We start from the raw sequence: 15832 nt of genomic DNA on the forward strand, positions 1-15832 counted from the left end.
ATCCTCCCGATCATTAAAATCCCGCTACCTTTATCACAATTTTGTCACGATCCTCCCGATCATTAAAATCCCGCTACCTTTATCACAAGTCTGTCACGATCCTCCCGATCATTAAAATCCCGCTACCTTTATCACAAGTCTGTCACGATCCTCCCAATCATTAAAATCCCGCTACCTTTATCACAAGTCTGTCACGATCCTCCCGATCATTAAAATCCCGCTACCTTTATCACAAGTCTGCCCCATGCAACAGGGTTATTCATTGGGTAGACAGGAGACTTACCCCACAATTTAATCGATTCGATAGAATTTTGGATATTGTATGAATTTTTACATGTATTGTGCTTACTTTTATTTAATGATTCAGTATAACCTTGCCTTTTGTTTTAATACCACCAACGAATACTATAAGAATTTCTTGAAATGTTGCCAACTACATGAGGAAAACTAGGAAACTAAGACTGTCAGAAAAACGCCTTGCACAATAGTTGAGTACGAATAATAAATATTATATAGAGAGGATTTACGCTAGGCACTGTGTCAGATCCCTTAAGTAATAAGTGTATATACAATAAAATAGTCTGGCAATACACATCAACAGAAGAATTGACGTCTGGGGAAAATTAAGAAGTTTCAAGGCTAAAAGGAATAACTAGATATTTTGCTCTGACTAATATTATAAAAATACCTGTTAGCATACCTGACGTATTGGTTAAAGGAAAGTATGAAAGAAAGTAAATATAAAGAAAATAAAAACATCAGATGTTAGAGGACTGCAGACGGTGTGGTGCTGAAAAGGAAACTCTTTATTTATTGATATAGTTATGTCACTTTGTTCGTTTGATGTTATTTCGTTCAAAACCTATTTTTACTCGCCATTTATCAACCCTAATTGCCTCCTTTGTGATAGTCGGTCGTTAGAAATGTAATGATAATAATATAGTTTAGATAATAATTATTGTTAACACAACATGCATTTGTTATCCTATAATTTTACTCAGTGTTAGGTGACAGAAATAAATAGTGTGACGTAAACGAACATTCACTGATTCGGATGTCAACTCAAACTCCGGTAGGAGAAATTACATTGAATTAGGTCGAAGCTTGGTAGCCATTAATACAATTATGTTTAATTCTAGCTACTTTAAATGGTGGTGTCTCCTCCGACAACGAAAACGGCCAAAGCGTTAATCTATCGTTAAATGTATTCCGGGTCAACATTGGAGAGAATAACAACGATCAACAATATGCAAGTGAAAAAAACCTTCATGGAATTTGTCAATAAAAATGCTAGTTTGATATCATATTGCATTAACGATTTAGTATTCCGAGACGACATCTTATTTGCTACGCTTGGGGATTCAATTATTGAATCTAGCTTAATTGATTCAATTGTACAAGAAATTGAAGGCATGTTTTAAAGTGTTGTTGATTACGTGTACCTTGTATAGATAGGTCTCTACTCGTAGTTAAGTAGAGTTCGCTTCCCTCTAGCTATTCCTTCCGTGTTTGTACATTTATAAAGGTGACGACCTAATCATTAGTAAGAATCGTTTCCTTCTCATTTGTTCCGTCGGTCTCTCCATCTATCTCTGCTAAGGCGAGGAAAATGGGGTCCTGTATCCCCCTGTGTCTTCTTTGCACAAATTCCGTGTCAGTGATCTTTAAAGTTACAGCTTAATGACGTTATTATCCGTTTATCGTTGTCACTTGATATCAGTCAATCTGAATCAAATACAAAGTACAGTAGCACTGCAATATGTTTCCGAAGTACCAACATGCATGGTTAGGTATATGTCTAGTACCGTATGTATACAAGGATTGTACAAAAGACAATAGAAATTAACCTTATTAACTAATACACAAAAGAACCACCATACCTTTGTGCCTAATTAACTCATACAAATGTACCACCATATATTTGTGTCTTTGTATTGCCTTGGTCGATTTCATGCGATAATGAATTGAGTTGCTCTTGAGACAAATTCAATTTGATGTTGAATTTGTCTCCAGAGCAACTCAACTTATTACCCCTGTGAAATATACAAAATCGCCCTGCGTCCGTGGTCCGTGGTCCGTGGTCCGTCCCTCCGTCCGTCCGTCCCTCCGTCCGTAAACAATTCTTGTTATCACTATTTCTCAGAAAGTACTGAAGGGATCTTTCTCAAATTTTATATGTAGGTTTCCCTTGGTGCTTAGTTATGCATATTGCGTTTTGAGACCAATCGGAAAACAAGATGGCCGACAGGCAGCCATCTTGGATTTTGACAATTGAAGTTTGTTATCGCTATTTCTGAGAAAGTACTTAAGGGATCTTTCTCAAATTTCATATGAAGGTTTCCCTTGATGCCTAGTTATGCATATTGCGTTTTGAGACCAATCGGATAACAACATGGCCATCAGGCAGCCGTCTTGGATTTTGTCAATTGAAGATTGTTATCGCTATATCTGAGAAAGCACTGAAGGGATCTTTCTCAAATTTCATATGTAGGTTTCCCTTGATGCCTAGTTATGCATATTGCGTTTTGAGACTAATCAGAAAACAACATGGCCGACAGGCAGCCATCTTGGATTTTGACAATTGAAGTTTGTTATCGCTATTTCTGAGAAAGTACTTAAGGGATCTTTCTCAAATTTCATATGTAGGTTCCCCTTGGTGCCTGGTTATGCATATTGCGTTTTGAGACCAATCAGAAAACAACATGGCCGACAGGCAGCCATCTTGGATTTTGACAATTGAAATTTTGTTATCGCTATTTCTGAGAAAGTACTGAAGGGATCTTTCTCAAATTTCATATGTAGGTTCCCCTTGGTGCCTGGTTATGCATATTGCGTTTTGAGACCAATCAGAAAACAACATGGCCGACAGGCAGCCATCTTGGATTTTGACAATTGAAGGTTGTTATCGCTATTTTTGAGAAATTACTGATGGGATCTTTCTGAAATTTCATATGTAGGTTCCCCTTGGTGCCTGGTTATGCATATTGCGTTTTGAGACCAATCAGAAAACAACATGGCTGACAGGCAGTCATCTTGGATTTTGACAATTGAAGTTTGTTATCACTACTTCTGAGAAAGTACTGATGGGATCTTTCTCAAATTTCATATGAAGGTTTCCCTTGGTGCCTAGTTATGCATATTGCGTTTTGAGACCAATCAGATAGCAACATGGCCGACAGGCAGCCATCTTGGATTTTGACAATTGAAGTTTGTTATCACAATTTCTGAGAAAGTATTTAAGGGATCTTTCTCAAATTTCATATGTAAGTTTCCCTTGGTGCCTTGTTATGCATTTTGCGTTTTGAGACCAATCTGAAAACAAGATGGCCGACAGGCAGCCATCTTGGATTTTGACAATTGAAGTTTGTTATCACTATTTCTGAGAAAGTATTTAAGGGATCTTTCTCAAATTTCATATGTAAGTTTCCCTTGGTGCCTAGTTATGCATATTGCGTTTTGAGACCAATCAGAAAACAACATGGTCGACAGGCAGCCATCTTGGATTTTGACAATTTAAGTTAGTTATCACTATTTCTGAGAAAGTACTGAATGGATCTTTCTGAAATTTCATATGTAAGTTTCCCTTGGTGCCTAGTTATGCATATTGCATTTTGAGACCAATCTGAAAATAACATGGCCGACAGACAGCCATCTTTGATTTTGACAATTGAAGTTTGTTATCACTATTTCTAAGAAAGTACTGAAGGGATCTTTCTCAAATTTCATATGGAGGTTCCCCTTGGTGCCTCGTTATGCTTATTGCATTTTGAGATCAATTGGAAAACAAAATGGCCGACAGACCGCCATCTTGGATTTTGACAATTGAAGTTTGTTATCTCTATTTCTCAAAGTACTGAATGGATCTTTCTCAAATTTCATAAGTAGGTTCCCCTTGGTCCCTTGTAGTGCATTTTTGGACCAGTCTGTCCTGAAAACAACCTGGCAAACAACCAGCCATTATCGTTAAATCTCAAATTTCTTATATAACTAGGATTCCCTTGTTTGAAAAGTACTGGAGGGATGTCTCAATTTGCACAGATTAGTAAAATGGAGGGAAAAGTAGAGAGAAGATCAATCTGACATAGAACCTATAAAGATCATTCAATGGTGGTCGCCAAGATCCCTCTGGGATCTCTTGTTAAGGGTCATCTATATAGCAGAATAATGTTGAATTTCAAACACGAATAAATAGCTTAAAAATTGCACAAAAAAGTCATGTAATATACCAAAATGTTTGTTTGGACATGAAGTGTCTTAAAATCACAGATAATTTGATATAGATGCTAACAATTTCTTCTATAGAGTTACTTTGTGGTAAGTTGTAGCATGGAATAATTCTAAGCCACAAAAATAACCAAACCTGAAAAATAGCCCAGATGTCATGCTCACAGGTGTCTATAGCACAGGGTAGGAGCATTTGTTTGACCGGATTTGACTTTATGTAGGTATAAACACATATTTAGTTTTGACCTTGAAATGCAAATGGCGGCTGTGGATGATATTACACAAATATGGCATAAAGGGAGGCATTTCAGCCGTTAAAAATGCTCCTATATAATACATTTAAGACATCTGATTATAGTAAGAATGACCATTTTAGGACAAATTGTCAAACTGGTGAGTTTTGGGCCTTTTTCAGAAACATATATCTTTTACCCCAAACTCAACGGATGAACATTTTTTCCTAAAAACAGTCTTCCTGCCATGTCTAGAGTTCTCTATATTAGATAATATGAGCATTTTTGACGTTTGAAATACCTTTTTATATGCCATAATTGTCTGATCTTATTCACAACCGCCATTTGCATTTCAAGGTCTAAACAAAATCAGTGTTAATACATATCATAAAGTCCAATCTAGTCAAACCAATGCTCCTATTTTGTGCTTTAGACCCTTGTGAGCAAAACGACATGACTGTTTTGCACAATAAATGAGATACAAATTAGTTAATTATGTCCCCCTGAAACATGCATTTTTCTCATGTTTTGTTGAAATTTACGAACTACTGAACAAATTGAATGTCAACAGCAAGGCCCACAGTTTGACATGATACATGTCAAAATTTTATCAAGTTATTTCTATTAAATAACACCCTAGTAGGGATGTATAGCCTTGTAAAATATCAACTGTTTTGGCTGGATTTGCTGTTTAGATGCCCCTTAATCACATTTAAATACTTTTCAACCTAATCTGATGTACATTAGGCATAAAATAGAAGAAAGGGCAGCTTTTGTGCACTTTTATTTTAAACGTAGAGTTTGATCCTGAAATTCATGGACTAATGGAATTAAGTTTGGCAGCTTCATCGAGGTAAATTTGAGAAAAAAAATGAAATATTCTCAATGACGTCAATGACCACAGCTGATCATAAACATCATGATCGGAGGCGTGATCCGAAAGGTCAATAAATGTTGTTGGTGTTAGGAATCATCAACAGAGCCAACACCGAAACAATCAAAACGTATCGTGTGTTACATTTTAAGCCAAAACAAAAGAGAACGGGGTAGATATGACCAGTCAATCTACGACAGGAGTGTCATGATATACCGCCTCATGTGTATACAAAAACACGTTGGCATAATTATAATTTCATATGTACATAAACAAAATGAAATTTACTAAACGCAATTCTTTGTTGGATATTGAAACAACTTAATAAATAATTTAAATAATTTTTGACATGTCTTGTTTAACAAAGTAAGAAACATAGACCCTTTTACGTAAACATGACCAATCTTAATTACGGCATTCTACAACACGGGTATGCTCGTTGGACCACATAATGGCGAGAAATCCGCAGACAAGCAGTGTACACAGCTGGCACTGTTGACAGTGAGTTATCGGATTTTTTTTTCTAGAAATTTGAGTCGTCGTGTACCGCTGTGTCCATATTTCAATCGCCGCGTCGCGTGATGTGTTTAAATAATGACATTATCAAAACAGTATTAGTCTATCCCAACTGTTTTGTTACATGTAGCTGTTACTTTGAAAAAAACCATTCAAACGTCAATTATAATGTTTGTATTGTATTCCTCATTTGAAACAGAAAGTGAACACTAAGGTTCGATGTCTGTAACATTTCATAACTACAGTACATGCACTATATTTTACGTCGGATGAATTTGAGACTGTAACATTACTTCTCCCACAGTTGAAGTAATTTGAAAACGTTTTTGAAGCCCAGATGCCTTATAGTGTGGAAGTGATGTAAGATGTGACATCCGCTATCGATTGTGTGTGGTACGTAATGGTATCCTGTCCCACCTAATTTGTAACATAACCAAATCAAAGTGACGTGTTGGATTTGCTGTTTATTTTCTAAAATTTACGACAGGTCGAAGCCAGACAAATAACTACGCATTAATATTGGGTCTTCAACGTATGGATGTCTATAACACGTTAGATTGGATTATCTCCATATGCCCTCAATTCCGAATATAATGGTCAAACACACGCCCTCACCGTGTTTGACAGCATATACACTCGTAATAGTTCCATATTGTAGGCCCGAAACGATTTATTCCATCACTCCATTGGTTTCCTAGCAGACATAGAGGATATTGTTTATATTTGTTAGAAGACTTAGATTGACTTTCTTTCTATGTCAATAAAATTTATTGAAAATGAAATTGAATTTGTTGGGGAAATGGGATGCAAAGCAATGTGAGGAGGACATGGACAGATCACCCAAAACAGAAGACACTTCACTGTCTCAAGCATCAAACAATCTCCTCCTCGAGAGAAAATTTCTCTGCCATTTCCTCCAGCAGGGGTAATGAGTTGTTAATCTTTCAAATACTTTTGCATTTTCCCCTCTTGTTATTGCATTCCTTCCTCCAGATTTGATGCTGTTGTGCTTTCTAACCCATCGAATTAATACACTACGACACTCGATGGCGGTAAAAACGGTACTTACAGTCAAATGTCAGAGAAAATCATATGTGTCTAAATCAAATAGTTTTATAATGGTTGTATCTAACTATTTATTGATAATCAAGGCGCAATAAAACATCGGAACGATCCTTGATTTTGCACGACCGTGACCAGAAGAAGCTAATAATACTGTATGTGCACCTGCGTTATGTACCATATTCTACCATGTTTGCTATGCAACGCCAGTTCTGATTGGTTTAAAACCATGTATTATTTTCCAATAACCCACGCTCGTGCCAATAATACACGCTCGTGCCAATAATACGCGATCGCGAGTCACGGCTGTTACAATTTTATATATCTAATATTCACCCGTTTTATAAAAGGTTACTATAGCCGAGTGGGCTAATGGGGTTAGTCTTTCAATAATTTTTTTTTTATCACGACGCTAGTTCGAATCCTACGGAGGCCCCCCCCTCCCCCCTTTTGTTCTTTTTTTTTTTTTTTTTTTTATCCTTTTTTTTTAATTTTCAAAATCAATGCCATATGATCGATGCTCTTGATCGTGCTTGCCTGAATATTTCATCAACAAATAATGCAATACTCAAGAAATAAATTACAAGGTTTTCTCGGGGTTTCTTTGCTGTTTTTCTATTAGAAAGAGGTCGATCTCTGAATTAAACAGTACATGGTAGAATAGAAATAATCAACTTTGACTCGTGTATTGTTGCAGGATATACAACTCGGACTCGGATATTTTGCAATTTTATTTAATAACGAAGGCCGCAGGCCTGAGTTATTAATTTAATTGCAAAATATATCCTCGTCCGAGTTGTATATCCTGCAACAATACACGAATCATCGTTAATTATTTCTTAATTAACTTGCAGAGAATGTGTGTACCGGAAGTCATAATGTAATGTGTAAAGAGCATGCGCAGGGGACGAAAATACTTGTAATTTGGAGTCGTTAGCTCTGAATTGTAAGCTGGTATGCCTAGTGTAGACAGTAAATTCCATGATATATTGCGATGCTATGAAACCTATAACAGTAACATGTATCCGTGTAAGCGCTTCAGTGGATGACGTCTTTGGAAGGAATGAGTTATCTGTGTTACACATCTGCGCGCTTTCTTGTTGTTTTTTGTATCAGTGGTATTATTTTCAGAACAGTGATTGATTATAGTCCCTCATACTTCGTCAGTATCCGTTACGAACTAGAGCGAGAAAATTCCATCACAGGAAATTCTCTCGGGATATGAATTATAGCTAGTCCAGTATTTTACCCTGTTTATCAAGCCTTATTCTCCAACAAATGTATGACAGGACTACTGAAAACTGGACATTTGAGATATTTTTTTTTATTATTTCTATTGTTTCAAACTCCATGCGCGATTGTTTATGCAAACTATTTTTCGATGTTACTTCACAATGCTTTTCAATATAAACATTTTCAAGTATATAATACTGCACAAGGTTCAATACGTAATTAGATCTAAGAGCGGGAGTAAGATAACACGTGGTTTACCGGAACAGGAAATCGTTTTTGTGCGAAATAAGATTATCTTATAGGTAAAATAATATATGTGGCATTAGTCTGCGTTATTAACAAAATTTTAATTGTTTATTTTCCAGATGGATACGACGGGTGACAACCATAGTATCAGATACTTAGACTACGAGCATTACATGGAACCATTGTGGGACAATTTCTCTGATGAAGCAGATGCACTTTTGACTACTGACAACAATGGTTTATACCACACAGCTAGGACACTTCGGAACGTCTTTCTCCCAATAATAGTTATCGTAGGTCTCACTGGGAATACCGTTACCATGCTCGTATTCGTATCCACACATATGAAGAAGTCCTCAGCAACAACCTTTCTAGCTACGCTAGCGTTCGTTGACAACGTTTTCTTAGTAGCCTTGTTCACAACATGGTTCGACGGTAGTGTTTCAAACATCATTAAGACCGAGAGTCTATGCCAGATACTGGTGTATGTGACGTATGTGACGAGCTTTCTGTCCATCTGGTATGTGGTTGGTTTTACAGCTGAGAGATACATTGCTATCTGCCATCCGTTCCGATCTGTAATTGTATGCTCAAGATTTCGAGAGAAGATCTATGTGATATTTCTGGCTGTAATCGCGGGTGTTTTGTATAACTATGCCCTTTGGACCACATCTGTTGTTGAGGTTCATGGTGTATATCGCTGTGGTCATAAGTTCAAGTATATAAGTTTGTTAGAGAAAGTGACTTGGATCGACACAGTTATAACAATGATCATACCGTTCCTGCTTATTCTACTAATGAATGTTAAAGTCGTCTGTAAAGCCGCTGCCTTTCACAGGAAACGGAAACATTGTTTAAAACCAACTGACTCATTTAATGGGGAGCATTCCAGAAACAAAAGTAGAACATTACGCAGCAAGCCTCAAATGCGTGTGACAAGAACACTTATTCTAGTATCGACAACATTCCTGGTGCTCAATTTACCAAGTCACGTGCGACGGTTGTATACGCTCATTATTTACACGACAACTCAACAACACACTGAAATGTACCACTATCTTCTACAGGAAATCACGCAGCTGTTGTACTATTCAACATTTAGTGTCAATTTCTTTTTATATGCTTTATATGGCAAACATTTCCAGAGTAGCCTTCGTCTAATGTTGAAATCTCTAAAATATCGAATTTGTTGTCGACAGACGCACATGCATCTAGACAAAATACCAAGTGTTAAAGGGAGTAACACCAGGGGGGTCAGCGGTGAACTCAAAGAAGATATCAAATTATCTCTATCAATAGGGATTCGAGGTAAGAGGAAACTTGTCGATGGTACATTGTCAGAGGACAGCTAACTTAATTGTCCACCATAGTTACGTCTGCATCACCATAGTGATGCCGGTTTCACATTAGTGATGTCAGTATCAGCAGTTATGTCAGTATCACCGTAATGATGTCGGTATCACTTTTGTCATGTCAGTATCACCATGGTGAAGTCCATATCACCATAGTCATGTCAGTATCACCATAGTGAAGTCCATATCACCATAGTCATGTCAGTATCACCATGGTGAAGTCCATATCGCCATAGTCATGTCAGTATCACCATAGTGAAGTCCATATCACCATAGTCATGTCAGTATCACCATAGTGAAGTCCATATCACCATAGTGAAGTCCATATCACCATAGTCATGTCAGTATCACCATGGTGAAGTCCATATCACCATAGTCATGTCAGTATCATCATAGTGAAGTCCATATCACCATACTCATGTCAGTATCACCATGGTGAAGTCCATATCGCCATAGTCATGTCAGTATCACCATAGTGAAGTCCATATCACCATAGTCATGTCAGTATCACCATGGTGAAGTCCATATCACCATAGTCATGTCAGTATCACCATAGTCATGTCAGTATCACCATAGTGAAGTCCATATCACCATAGTCATGTCAGTATCACCATGGTGAAGTCCATATCACCATAGTCATGTCAGTATCATCATAGTGAAGTCCATATCACCATACTCATGTCAGTATCACCATGGTGAAGTCCATATCGCCATAGTCATGTCAGTATCATCATAGTGAAGTCGATATCACCATACTCATGTCAGTATCACCATGGTGAAGTCCATATCGCCATAGTCATGTCAGTATCACCATAGTGAAGTCCATATCACCATAGTCATGTCAGTATCACCATGGTGAAGTCCATATCACCATATTCATGTCAGTATCATCATAGTGATATCGGCTTCACTTTAAACCATAGTGATGTCGGTATGACTTTGGTGAATTTAGTATCATCTTAATGATGCTGATATTACTTTTGTGATGTCAGTAACACCATAGCTCCAATAATAAGAAGCATTTTGATTTTTTTGATAAAAATATGAATATTCATGTTAAAATGGAAGTTTTCAGGCCAATGCTCCAACGGGTCAAACGAGTGAAACAGAGAGACTCCGTAGGGACGACGATGGTCAGAGGGTTGGGCCATTCTGTATTGTTAAACACACAACATCAGCAAACAAAGCGTCCTATGAGGTTTGCTTATGTTGTAAAGTAGAGAGTATAAGGTCACCTTAGTAGCTCAGACATAATGGTAGGATGTTTACCCTGAGAGCGAGAGGTCGCTAGTTCGAAGCCTGGCACAGGCAGGGTATTGTCAATTACTCCTTCATTACACTTTAAAGGTACTAAACATACAGCATACTGACATCACAACCTACTGTTGTCATTAACAACACAAATGTATGATATCGGTATATGTAATACATGATTGCAGCAGACTCGCACTAACAGCTCCAACTCGTCAAAGCCATTCTTTATTTTCATGCGTTAAACTTATTATAAATAAGCTTGATAAACTGGCATGTACATGCATATATTCGGTTTGTTTTCTATGTCTATATGTGGGCATGCATCCAGAAATATTTGTTAGTGTATCGAACATATCTGAACGTGGTCGGAATAATGCTATATTATGAGACTTGATGCGTGTGCGTGTGCGTGTGCGTGTCGGACTGACACTCTTTGAGAATCGTATGTTAAATATTTGGTGAAAATGTATTTAGAGGAATGAAGACACAAGCAATCATTCAATGTCCCCTATGGTAGGTATTAGACGCGAGGGAAGTATAGCCCTATATTACAGAGATGTCTACCAATGCCGAGATACAGGAGGGGAAGGTATTGGAAACTGTTTTTAACATGGAATATGCTGCGATGTTGAATTATCATTTTTAAATGTTATTGATTCATTATAGGGTTTCCATTTCGATACATTCATTGTCAGATGGACCAATTAAAGTGATGCTGACTTTTCCTTCGTTATCTTCTATGTACAGAATGTAAAATATTTTTAGAAATCATTTTTACATAAACTATAAATTAATCTGCCCATGAACGAGCGTAATTGTGTCAGATATATATGTGTGTGATACAATTAAGGGTCATCTAAATAGAAAATTCAGTGATATCAGTAATACATAAAGCCTATAAACCCCTAGTAGGGTGCAATTTAACAGAAGTAACTTGATCAATTGTTAGAGTGTATCGTGGCTAGCCATGTGCCTTGCTGGTGACATGTCATTTGTTAAGTTGTTCGTAAATTTCAACAAAACATGCGATAAATGCATGTTTCAGGGGAACATAATTAGCTCATCGGTATCACATATATTACACAAAATAGCCATGCCGTTTTAATCACAAGTGTCCATAACACACAATAGAAAATTGATATGGCTAGATTTGAATTTATGTATGTATAGATACTGATTCTATTTTGACCTTGAAATGCAAATGGCGGTTGCGAATAATATCACACAAATATGGTATATCGGTTTGTCAACCATCTAAAATGCTCTAAATAGACACAATGAAGAACTCTGGAATTGGCAAGAAGACTAGTTCTAGAAAAAAATCGACAGCTGAGTTTGAGGTAAAAGATGCATATTTGTGAAAAAGGCCTGGCTTATTCCACAGTTTATCTATTTGTCTTGTAAACACCCATCTTAATATGATCATATGTCTTAATAATATGATACAGGCCCTATATGCCATAATTCACTGCCGCCATTTGCATTTAAAGGTCAAAACAAAATAAGTATTAATACGTATATAAAATAAAATTCGTTCAAACAATTGCTCCTATTGTGTACTATATGTGCTTGTGAGTATACCAACATGGGTAGTTTTTGGATTTGATAATTTGCATGATTTGAATTATTGCCTGCTACATCTTACCACAAAGTAACTCTGCAGAAGAAACTGTTAGAATCTACAGGAAATTATGAATGATTTTGAGAAATTACATGTCCTGACAAATATGTATTCGTTGACTTTAAATTCAACATTATTCTCCTATATAGATTACCCTTAACTGAAGTTGTTTTTCACCTCCATGTTCATGCGAAGATTGATACACGATTTCCAGGTTTCTAGAAATCCGAAATAATTGTATGGTTTAAATTAAACACTATTGATAATGACGTAGTGATGCCTCATAGTGATATCCGGTTCCATAGTTATGCACAGATGGTCATGGATATATGTGTTTGTACGTATAGATATATTGGTATTAAATGTGTTCTGTTACGATTGTGTTAACAATGAAGTATCAATGTATTTGGTCATACTTAATATGAATGACGAGATATTAATGTATTTGGTCATACTTAATATGAATGACGAGATATTAATGAATTTGGTCATACCTAATATGAATGACGAGATATCAATGTATTTCATGGAGGTTTAAAGGAAAGTGTCATTGTTTTGAACGTTCCTTTGTTATTGTAATATATTCATTTCAGCGATAATCTTATTTTAGCGAGTTTAGCGTTGAAAGCCTTCGCTAATTTATGATTACGCTAATTGAAGTTTCTTTTATTGTTTTCTATGACAACTGTTGTCAGTTCGCTAATTGAAGTTTCTTTTATTGTTTTCTATGACAACTGTTGTCTGTTCGCTAATTGAAGTTTCTTGTATTGTTTTCTATGACAACTGTTATCAGTGCGCTAATTGATTTTTCTTTTATTGTTTTCTATGACAACTGTTGTCAGTTCGCTAATTGAAGTTTCTTTTGTTGTTTTCTATGACAACTGTTGTCAGTTCGCTAATTGAAGTTTCTTTTATTGTTTTCTATGACAACTGTTGTCAGTTCGCTAATTTATTATTGCACTAATATGTTTAAATTCGGTTATGAGCTAAAATTTGAGTACGCCGCAATAGGTTTGGTTGTATTTGGTTGTTAAATCATTGATTTGGACATCGATGCAAACATTGGCGAGGATAAATATGACGTTGTTTGTTGGTTTGTTAATAAAATGAGACTTATATTTGAGTATTTTTATTTTTTATTTCAACTATCCACCCTACAAAATTTCGGATGATAATCGTAGACGCACCAGGCAAGATCCCACGTTATAAAAATAAGTTACAGTTAAGGTAAGTTCTTCCAGACAAAGTGGCAGAATTCAAGGCTATATTCCAACGCGTTTTCCACGAAGGATACTTGGGGAAAATGATGTGTAACAGTATGCAATTCCATCCAGAATAATGGGAAATAGAGGTATGTCCGGATAACTTTTAAAGACACACTTGTGGAAACAAAATCGTTGAAATGACATTTTACACAGAAGACAAAAGGAATAAAGGCTTTGTTCGAGGCGGTTTTCTAGACAGTTCACCAGCGATCAAAGCAATGTTTAAGACGAATTACTAGACAGTTCACCAGAGATCAAAGCCATGTTAAAGACGATTTTCTAGACTGTTCACCAGCGATCAAAGCAGTGTTAAAGACGATTTTCTAGACTGTTCACCAGTGATCAAAGCAATGTTAAAGACGATTTTCTAAACATTCCCACGGGGGATCTAATTAATGTCTTTATTCTAGATAATCTACTAGACTTTCATGATAGAACATTCGGTTACAGATATATAATGATGATAGAACATTCGGTTACAGATATATAATGATGATAGAACATTCGGTTACAGATATATAATGATGATAGAACATTCGGTTACAGATATATAATGATGATAGAACATTCGGTTACAGATATATAATGATGATAGAACATTCGGTTACATATATATAATGATGATAGAACATTCGGTTACAGATATATAATGATGATAGAACATTCGGTTACAGATATATAATGATGATAGAACATTCGGTTACAGATATATAATGATGATAGAACATTCGGTTACAGATATATAATGATGATAGAACATTCGGTTACAGCTATATAATGATGATAGAACATTCGGTTACAGATATATAATGATGATAGAACATTCGGTTACAGCTATATAATGATGATTGAACATTCGGTTACAGATATATAATGATGATAGAACATTCGGTTACAGATATATAATGATGATAGAACATTCGGTTACAGATTTATAATGATGATAGAACATTCGGTTACAGATTTATAATGATGATAGAACATTCGGTTACAGATATATAATGATGATAGAACATTCGGTTACAGATATATAATGATGATAGAACATTCGGTTACAGATATATAATGATGATAGAACATTCGGTTACAGATATATAATGATGATAGAACATTCGGTTACAGCTATATAATGATGATAGAACATTCGGTTACAGCTATATAATGATGATAGAACATTCGGTTACAGCTATATAATGATGATAGAACATTCGGTTACAGATATATAATGATGATAGAACATTCGGTTACAGCTATATAATGATGATAGAACATTCGGTTACAGCTATATAATGATGATAGAACATTCGGTTACAGCTATATAATGATGATAGAACATTCGGTTACAGCTATATAATGATGATAGAACATTCGGTTACAGCTATATAATGATGATAGAACATTCGGTTACAGATATATAATGATGATAGAACATTCGGTTACAGCTATATAATGATGATAGAACATTCGGTTACAGATTTATAATGATGCGAAGCAGGATAAATATTATAACTAAAAACGCATCAATTCAAAATAGAATGTTAAACAACGTAATTATTTTTACTGAAACCTTTTGTCACATGTTGCATTAAATTGTTCAATAGGTTCAATAGATCAACAGATTATAACCTTATCTGTATTGTTGATAGATATGGTCCTTCTTAAATTAAGAAAGGTTATTGATTCCGAGCCTGGCTTTATAAGAAAATCGATTTCATTGGTTTAATTACCTGTCATTTGCATGCACTACACGACAAACGTCAATACAACAACATGCGTAACGACTACATTCCCAATTAACAGCACTGTCATACACAACAGTTACACGTCAACAGGTCCTGTTTGTGCCAAAGGTATTCCACACTCCTCTTTGGCCGTTTTTGAACATTGTGGGTTCGTCTTGATCTAAAACTGTTTGTCTACTTCACATCAAAATTCTTCTACGTATGGCGCGG

At 35.9% G+C, this 15832-nt stretch overlaps 1 protein-coding gene across 1 annotated transcript in view; it reads left to right on the plus strand.

Moving 5' to 3' along the window:
• Window positions 1–10008, plus strand: part of LOC117330710 (cysteinyl leukotriene receptor 2-like) — a 42830-nt gene extending 32822 nt beyond the window's left edge. Inside the window, exon 2 of the mRNA XM_033889162.1 lies at window positions 8508–10008. Within this exon, the coding sequence (XP_033745053.1) occupies window positions 8508–9740 (1233 nt within the window). The 3' untranslated portion in view covers window positions 9741–10008. The remainder of the gene's footprint in view (window positions 1–8507) is intronic.
• Window positions 10009–15832: the final 5824 nt, after the last annotated feature.

Source organism: Pecten maximus, chromosome 7 (assembly GCF_902652985.1).
Source record: "Pecten maximus chromosome 7, xPecMax1.1, whole genome shotgun sequence".
In the NCBI taxonomy this organism is placed as follows: domain Eukaryota; kingdom Metazoa; phylum Mollusca; class Bivalvia; order Pectinida; family Pectinidae; genus Pecten; species Pecten maximus.